Raw genomic sequence first — 9,362 nt, 5'->3', positions numbered from 1 at the left:
TGTGAGTCGCTGGTTCTGAATAGATTGGAATTTCACAGCCAGGCTCCCTGCTGACTCAACGTGTCAGAGACTGGGGAATCCCTACTTTCCTCTGAGCTCATCTCTGCCTCCTCTTCCTTTTAAGTTGGTGAGCTCTGCTTTTAACTTTCTACCTCTAGGAATTGATTGGAGAACCAGATAAGCAAAGTCCTCCGAAAACATGTAAGAAATTCGGAACTGTCCTACCTTCCTTCACTGACTGCCATTCAACTGAGACTAGGAGTCTGAATATCTACATTTTCCATCTGCATCTAAGTCAGAATGTCAAAGCAAGCCTCATCTTGCTCAAGAGTCAAGGAGGGACAGAAGCTGGAAATGAAAGCATAACAGAAACTTGGACCGATCACAGTCTCAAACCAGTACATCTCCTTTCCCTCCTGGAGCTGGGAACTGAAACTATTCCATAGGAAGTTCTTTCTTCCCCTCTCTATGCAAAAATCCCAGTCTGACCTGATTCCTTTTTAAATATACAAATAGTAACAGCAATATTCACCAAACTCTAAATAAAATGGAAAGTGCTCTTGTAATCCTGTTTGGAACTACCCTTCTGAATTAAATGTGTTTTATTTGTCCCATTCTAGTCCCAGTGCATATGGAGTTTTTACTTAACTATCTTGTGTGGCAGCTCAGCGTCCGCGTTGTTTCTTACTTGACAGTAGACGGCATTTATCTACCAGGACACAGTTCACAACCCATAAAGGTCCCTGCTTAAGTAAGAAGTCCCTTTCTGTGAACCGTCACCCAGACACATGCAACACCAGACTGTGTGTCTCATATCAAAGTTTATTGAAGTGGTAGATTTTTTTATTAAGTACAGAAACACGGGCAAATGAAGCGGGAGGAGGCCTCTTCCTTAACCACTGGGCAGCATGTCCCTTTTAATGATAAAAGCAAACACAGATGGGAAGCAGCTCTTTTCCCTGAAGCCTTTTTAACTGTTCAACTGTCAAATTAGTGTCAACAAGAGAGAAATGGATTAGTTGCAGGTTGGGGCACAAATGCCATTTCCTTTCCCTTAGCAACACTGCTTGTTTGGCTCAGTACCTCTCGGGACTGATTCCCTTCTTACCAGCACTGGAAACTCGGCCACTCACCAAAGGTCATGAGTCTCTTTGTCTAGTCCGTTCCTGCTAACACTTGGCTAAAAGATGAATCAATCCCACGGAACCCAGGTGACCTACTGGCTGGTATAATGATGCCAGGGCTCCCTTCAATTAACGATAACGCCCCTCCAGTCACTTAGCTCTGCTTTTCCCAGCTGGAGCCGCAAACAGGCTTGGCATGGCCCCGGGAGCTGAGAACCATCTGAGGCTCAGGCAGGTGAAGGAAAGAGTCCCATGAATCACACAGGTACCGGTGGATAGCTCTGGCTCCAGCTCCGCTTGGCAGAAACGTGGACGGCTTTGCCATTTTCAGTTCTGCAAGTGTCTGAGATGGAGTGGAAGTTTCAGATGCATAGAAACTGTATTCTCCATTCCTCCAAGATTTCTGTGTGACAATCTGCAACCACGCGGCCCACTCTGCAGCACCGCTTCTCTAAATCGGATTCTCTGAATCTGGAAGTCCCAGAAAACCTCAGGCCGAGTCTAGTGATATTACTGTGTGCTCCAGCCCAACTGTTTCTTCAGAGATCTTGGTTTTTGGTGACAATCTCCCTTCTTGGCGTGGTGGTTCTAACGAGAGGCTGGAGTCAAATACGAGGGGCTCCATGGCTCACTGGGGTTGGCCATTATAGCCCCTGGAACACTACTGCTCACAGTCAGATCCCCCGTGAGCTCCACGCTTGTGGTCCGGTTATTATCTAGCCCCTCCGGTGTCTTCTTCTTCCGGAGGCAGCGGTTGATCAAGGTGGAGAAGAAGTTGGGGAAAGATGGGCTGGAGAAGTAGTACACCAAAGGGTCCAGCATGCTGTTCATATAGGTGAAGCTGAGGGTGATGAAAAACGCCAGGTCGACTGAGCGATAAATGTCACAGTTCTTCGTCCCCATAGTGTGCAGGAGCCAGAAAATACGCATGCGCACAGCCACACTGGGCAGGAAGCATATGACAAAGACCACAGCCACCACCATGATGAAGTTGATGGCCTTCTTGATCTTGGCGTGCCTGTCCATTTGTCTCTGCCGCAGGCTCCAGACGATCCTGACCGTGCAGAACAGGATGATACCCAGGGGCAGGAAGAACTCCAGGAGGAACATGGCATCGTGCCACCTGAAGGTATGACAGATGGTAAAGCTGCTGCACAGATTGGCATCGCGATTCCGGATCATCATCTGGTTGTACAGGAGGTGAACTGTCAGGCCGATGGTGAGGGCCCACAGGAGGCAGGAGACGATGACCGCAGTTCGATTGGAGATCTTGTTCAGAGCGTGGTGCGGGTGGACCACCCGGAAATACCTGTCCACGGCCACCACGGTCAGGAAGATGATGCTGCCTTGGCGATTCATGGCCAGCATGAAGAGCATCAGCCGGCAAGGGATGTCCCCGAACTTCCAGTCCCACTTTCTCACATAGTTGTCCGTCAGGAATGGCAGGCAGATGATCAGGAGAAAGTCAGCCACGGTCAAGTTGAACAGGAAAATCCGGCTGGATTTCCAGGACTTGAGGTGGAAGCAGAAAATCCACAGGGCAAGGCCATTGCCCAGAAGCCCAAACACGAACTCCAGCACCAACACCGGAGGCAGGACGTTGGCAATGAAGTGGTCCCGGAACACACAGCAGTTCTTGTTGTGGATCTCCAGAAAATGAGTCTGATGGTGGTACGGGTTCATGAGTGGGTAGCGTGGGGCCCCAGGAGCGCCTCACCTAGTGAATGCTCAAGGAAAGAGGTGTGTGTCTGTGTGGCGAACGTGTGGTTCAGTGTCCGCCTTTATGTCATGTCGGAGTGTTGAAACAGATGACTGAATGGTTACCAGGAAACTACGAAATCGCAAAAAAAAAAAAAAAAAAAAAAAAGAAGCCAGCAAGGCTCTTATGCAACCTGCTGTTTGCATAAACAAGTAATAAAAATCCCCTGGCCAGACAGGAACCCGCAAAATTTTCTAAATGTAAAGGATAAGTTTAGGCAAGCCGACTGTCATGTGTGAATTACTGAAAGGTGGAGGGCATCCCACGTATGCAGAGTACTTCATGTTGGAAAATTAATTCGTTGTCATGTGGTTGGCTTACATAGTGAGCAAAATAGCAGATGCAATAAATAATAACTTACTGTGCTAAACAGCATGGCTTTCCAGAAATATTAAGAATGAGTAGGAAATGTTAGCGTGCATATGATTTAGGAAACAGCAAGCATGTTATTTCTTTTGGAAAGGCCGAGAGATAGTAATTGTCTATTTTATGAGGAGAGTGTGTTGCACTTGTTCCCATGCCATCTTCTCTGTACAAATGTGGCTTGCTTTTCCACACCAGAACTGCAATTAATCTCTCGTGAGGGAAAGAAAGAAAAAAAGCAACTTGAGAGCAGCATAAAATTTCATAAGATGTCCGAAAACTTGAACCTAGTTTGCATTGCCAGTGGTATGTTACAATAAGTTGGGGTTTTTGTTTGTTTGTGTTAGATGTTGATATGTGTCCATGCTTTAGTGACTTATGTTTAAGTACATGATTTTAAAAACATTAATAAGCTTTATTTTTTAGAGCAGTTTTAGATTTACAGCCAAATTGAGCCGAAAGTGCAGAGCTTTTCTGTACACTCCCTGTTTCTCCCGCCACAAACTTCCCCACTAAGTATGTGATATTTTAAAATCCCCATTTTTGGAAAACTAAACTCAGAGGAGAGGACTTAAGAGGACTTCAAACTCTGCCTCCCAGCAGGTCACCATTTCACGCATCGTTTCTTTGCTTTCCAGGATAATTGGGTGTAATTCTACAGAACAGTTCTACCCTGTGATATTTGAGTCTATTGAATTCATGCTTTTGCTAGAGGTTTCCAAAGTGTGTTGCTTCTACTTTGAGTTAGAAATAAGAAATTTGTTTCTTCAGTTGCACACCCAGGTTCGCTACTAGAGGTTTGTAAACTCTTGACAGTAGATTAGTCAGGATGATTCTTATCGAATATTCGACTGCCATGGGAACCAGACATACTTGATGATGAAGGCAATGTTGGCAGCTACGCCCCAGGGAGCTTCCTGTGTGTCAGACCCCACACTCAGTGCTTTAACGACGGTGTCTTGTTTTACCCTGACTGCGGTCCGTGAGGTAGTGACTAGGAGTGATTCCAGTTTCAAAATGAGGAAAGTGAAGCTCAGAGAGGTTGGTCATATATGGAAGGCGATGGAGCTAATAAGAGCAGAGCTTGCGAGTGGATCTGGCACTGGTTTCAAAGTCTGTCGCTAACCATCACACACACTACCTCTTATGATGTTATTGCCTCATCTATAAAGCCGCCCTGGATTGAGGTCACATTACGTGGGTGTCTTAAGGCTCTAGTGAAATGACTGGTATTTGTTTCGGGTCCTTGCCGCTCATAAATATCATGTTTCCTTCTGGGATGAATGTAGACTTGCCAATGGTCTTTATAAAGTAATCCTAATGGTCTATTAACTAAAAGTCAGAAAAACCGATTATTAACGAGAGTTCTTTCTGGGAGCTAACATTGGCCAGGGACCCTCCCTTTCTAAATTGTACAATATTTGGTTTCTTTTTTAAACAATAGTCCTGGATAACATTAGAAAAGCAGAACAATAAATATTGTTACATTAGAAAAAAGAGAAAAACTGGAGAGGCTGGTAGCTTGTTCTGGATCCGTGAAGCCTTTTAACCCCTATTCTTCCTCATGTGTGTACTGAGGAATTAGATGACCTTCAGACTTCCTTCCAGCTCTTTCCCTTCTCTGAGTATGATTCTAAACCAAAGTTCACATATACTCAGGCAGAGTATAAATTCTGGCTCTCCTCCCAACACACACACCCTGCCCCTGGATTCTGGTGCCTGCTATGGAATTTCCCTTCTTCCCACTGCACCGTGGGCGTGTTTTGTCTTATGTGTGTCCCTAATTTATGTATTTATTTATTTTTCTTACTAGTGCATGAGTTGTACAGAAACTTGTTACTTGTTATAATGAGTCATTTTAATGGCTAAGGTAGTGAGCTGAGGCAGTGATTCCACTAGGTTTTGTGAAAACTCCACTTAAAATCTGACTTCCACAATTAACTTGACCCTCCATGCCCACGTATCTTTTTTTCCCCCGCTCCTCCCCCGCCTTCAAGCCGTAGTTTCTCAGTCTAGTTGTGTAGGACACAGCTCTCTGGCCCATGCTAGCATTTATGAGCCTTGCGCTCCCTCCGGCTGAGGAGTGGGTTGCCAGTCGTTGGTTGGCCGCTCACAGCAGCTCACGGCAGCTCTCGCCGCTGCCGGCCACTCACGCTGGCCACCGGCCACTCACGCTGGCCACCGGCCACTCCTGGCGGCACACAGCAGCGAGCGGCAGCCCACTCACGGCGACCTCTGGCCGCTCACAGCAGCCCAGCTCCAGGGAGAGCCGCTGTTCACAATCTTAGCTGTAGAGGGCGCAGCCCACTGGTCCATGTGGGAATCGAACCTGCAACCTCGGTGTTAGGAGCATGGGGCTCCAACCACCTGAGCCACCGGGCCGGCCCTGTGTATCTTATTACCCCTTGAATGTGTGCCACTGAACTGGATGGAACCATTTTTATTTTTAGTTAAAAATAATAGTAGCTACCATATATCAGCAGTTCGCTCTGTGTCAGGCGCGGTGTCATGTAACCTCATGCATTCTCACAAAAACCCTGTGAGTGATGTGCTGATGTGATCATCTTCCCCATGGTACAGATCAGAAAAGCAAGGCTTATGGAGCTTAAGTAATTCACTGTTTGTATTTGAACTCTCATTCTTTGCTCTCAAGGGTCTATGAGTGGGCTAGGCTCAGCTGGGTGGCTCAGATGGCAGCTAGATTCAAGCAGGACGCCGGGGTTTTCCTCCCTCTTCATACAGTCTTGTGTCTCTCTATGTGGCATCTCTATGTGGCATCTCCACACAGCCTCGTCACACGTTCTCTCCACAGGGTAGGCCAGACGTCTCATAAGGCTACTTACTTAGGGCTTCCCAACTCACACAAGCAGACCTTCTTCACAATGCCTGGGCTCAGAAATTTCAGAACATCACCTCCACTGCATTCTGTTGGTTAAAGCAAGTCACAGAGCCAGTCCATACTCCACTGAGAGGGGCCCCATAAGGTTGGGAGGACTGGAAGCAGAGCTCATTGGTGACGTTGTAGGAGACTTGCCCCTGCAGATGGCAAGTGACATTGAGTTGGGACACGAGGCTAGTGGGAAATAACAATGGAATCTACCTTTCAGCCCTACTCAGCACAAAGGTCCATAGGGGCCATGTGTACTCTCTGAAATACAGGAAGCTCAAGAAGTGCATAAGTAATAAAGATGTAAATATACGACAGTTGAATTCCATCCAAGAAAATCGTGGGAGAGAGATAATTAGAACATGATTAATTACCAAATTAATGGCAAGGTCAGAAATTGCAACAGTTCGAGTATAGGTAGTTAACCTTTATTTACTTCCTTGAATTAACGGCTTATTTTGATCCTCTTATTTTGAGACCTCTAGACTTAAACTGACGATGGTGAGGTACGAGGAAGCAGCTGATACTGACTGGCAGTGGCATATGAAAAGAAAGGAGAAGGGTATTTCAGGGTTTTGAAATATAGTGTTGAATTTAATGTTAAAAACCTAAGGGCAAACCAGAATAACCAAATAATCTTGAAAAAGAAGAACAAAGTTACAAAACTCACACTTCCGGATTTAAACACTTACTGCAAAGCTACCGTAATAAGACAGTGTGGTCCTGGCTGGCATAGGGTGGACTATAGAACAATATGGTAGAGAGTCCGGAAATAACCCCCGCACTTCCAGTCAGCTGGTATTTAAAAGGACGCTAAGACAAATCAATGGGGACACGAGTGTTTTTCATAAATGCTGCTGGAACAACCAGAGGGCCACGTGCAAAAGAATGAGGTTGGGCCCCTTCCTTGCACTGTACATAAAAATAAACTAAAAATAAATCACAGACAGACTTAAATGGAAGATGTAAAATTCACATGTAAGAGTAACAGTAAGTAAGTCTTCATGACCTAGGCTTAGGCAAAGCCTTCGTAGGCACAACACCAAACACGCACACAACAACAAAAATTGTCACTTAACAGGAGTAGTTTTTTTGTTTGTTTTTTTGTTTACAAAAAGAAGGAAAAATGTTTATTAAACAGGCAAGACAAATAAGAGCCTGTTGGCAACAGTGTGGAAGGAGGCTTTTCATCCACTGTTGCTGGGAGTCTGAGTTGGTTCAGCCTTGTTGCTGGGCAATGTGGTGGTACCTATAATGATTATAATATGAGCTAATACAAGATAATAATAAGAGCTAATAGAAATAGTGCTTGCTGCATGATGAACACTGTTATAGGTGCCTTATACATCTAAACTCAGTATCACAACCACCCTTTGGGGCAGGCACTACTCTTGTCCCCATTTTACAGACAAGGAAAGTAAAGCATTGAGAGATTCTGGAACTTGGCTGAGGTCGCCCAGCTAGTAAGTAGAGGAGATAGGATTTGAGCCCAGATAGTCTGGCTCCAGGATTGTGTTCTCAGCCACTGTGCGTGCCGCCTCACCCACGATACCTGTCCTTTGACCCAACAATTCATGTGTAATAATCTAGCTTCCCAAAACTCTGGCACACGTGTCCGAAGATATATCATTCAGAATATTCACCATAGCATGGTGGCAATAGAGGAAAATTGGAAATAATTTACACATCTGTTAAAAAGCCATTAGTAAATAAACTGTATGTGGTTTGTTTAGACAATGATATATAGTTAAAAACAATGAACCTGATCTCTGCTGATGTAGGCAGCTATTCATGATAAAAACTACCTTGCAAAACTATGTATGTCAATCTTTACTGTATATACATATATGTGATATCCTGCTTCAGCAAAACATTACCAAAAACCCATTATCTGTGTGCAAGTGTGTCTATACCCCAAATGTTACGTCGCCACTTCTAGGAAATGAGATTAAGAGGAATGAAAGGAAGACGTTTGCTTCTTACTTTATAGATGTGTGTGTTCTTTGAACTTTTTTTTTTTTAATTGGGGAAGGAGCACAGGACTCCATCGGGGAACAGTGTGTACTTCCAGGACTCCCCTCTAAGTCAAGTTGTTGTCCCCCCAATCCCAGCCGTGGAGGGTGCCGTTCATTCTCAAGTTGTTGTCCCCTCAGTCCTAGCCGTGGAGGGCGCAACCCGGCTCCAGGTCCAGCCTGCAGCCGCCAGCGCAGGGGGCGCAGCCCACCATCCCCTGCGGAAATCGAACCGGCAACCTTGTGGTTAAGAGCTCAGCGGCAGCTCAGCTCAGCTCAGCTCAAGGTGCCGTGTTCAATCTTAGTTGCAGGGGGCAGAGCCCACCATCCCCCACGAGACTCGAGGAATCGAACCGGCAATCTTGTGGTTGAGAGCACACTGGCCCATGTGGGAATCGAACCGGCAGCCTTCAGAGTTAGGAGCATGGAGCTCTAACCGCCTGAGTTACCGGGCTGGCCAGTTCTTTGAAGTTTGAACAAAACATACATGTGCCTTCTGTAATTAAAGAAGTTTAATTCTTTTTTAAAAAAGAAGGGAATCTGAAAGGCTAGTTACCAATCTTCTGTCCAGAAGGGTTGAGAACACAACCTTTTCTCCCCAGATTTCATGGTTTGTCATCTGACCAGGTTGTTGCAGCCCTGCCTGGCCTTTTCATTCCTGTCTCATCGATTTCCTACAGTTCCCACTCCGCCGTCACCACTCTCCTCTCTAACTGGGACACCTTTTCCCATTGAGTCATCTAGTTGCCTCCTGTCCATCCTTCACAGCTAAATTCAGGAGTTATTTTCTCTGAAAAGCCTCCTCCCACCCCCTACCCCAGGATTAAGGGCCCCTGGGTTCTCCTGCAGAACTCTATGTTGACCACTTTCAAAGCAGTTACCCTGAATGGTAATTTTATTTTTTCCTCGGTCTCTGCAATAGAGTGGTCAGGGGATATGTTTTTCATTGTTTCTCCACTGTGTCCAGTACAGAGCTGGTGCCTAATCAATGTTCCTTGAAAGAAGGAGTGAATGAATGAATGAATCTTCACAAGGAATAAAATATTGACCCCCTTCCCACTTCCAGTGCTCATCACTGGCAGCTAAATCCAGATGAGGCCCATATGTGAGGCCACGGGTTTATTCCATCTGACTGTTTGTATATGTAGAGAGATGGTCCTAGCTTCATGGATGAGCTCAGAAGGGTCCTGTGGTTAGTTTCATGCTCTGCGGTCACC

The 9,362-nt window shown here is 45.7% G+C and overlaps 1 protein-coding gene across 1 annotated transcript; it reads right to left on the bottom strand.

The window, feature by feature from the left end:
* Positions 1-809: 809 nt before the first annotated feature.
* Positions 810-2,913, bottom strand: HCAR2 (hydroxycarboxylic acid receptor 2). Its single transcript, XM_081037211.1, has one exon. It carries the CDS (start codon positions 2,805-2,807, stop codon positions 1,713-1,715), a length of 1,095 nt encoding a protein of 364 aa, XP_080893337.1. The 5' UTR covers positions 2,808-2,913; the 3' UTR covers positions 810-1,712.
* Positions 2,914-9,362: the final 6,449 nt, after the last annotated feature.

Source organism: Rhinolophus hipposideros (assembly GCF_964194185.1).
Source record: "Rhinolophus hipposideros genome assembly, chromosome: 24".
NCBI classification, from domain to species: domain Eukaryota; kingdom Metazoa; phylum Chordata; class Mammalia; order Chiroptera; family Rhinolophidae; genus Rhinolophus; species Rhinolophus hipposideros.
The sequence above is the reverse complement of the archived record's forward strand: the minus strand, read 5'-3'. Positions and strand labels throughout refer to the sequence as shown.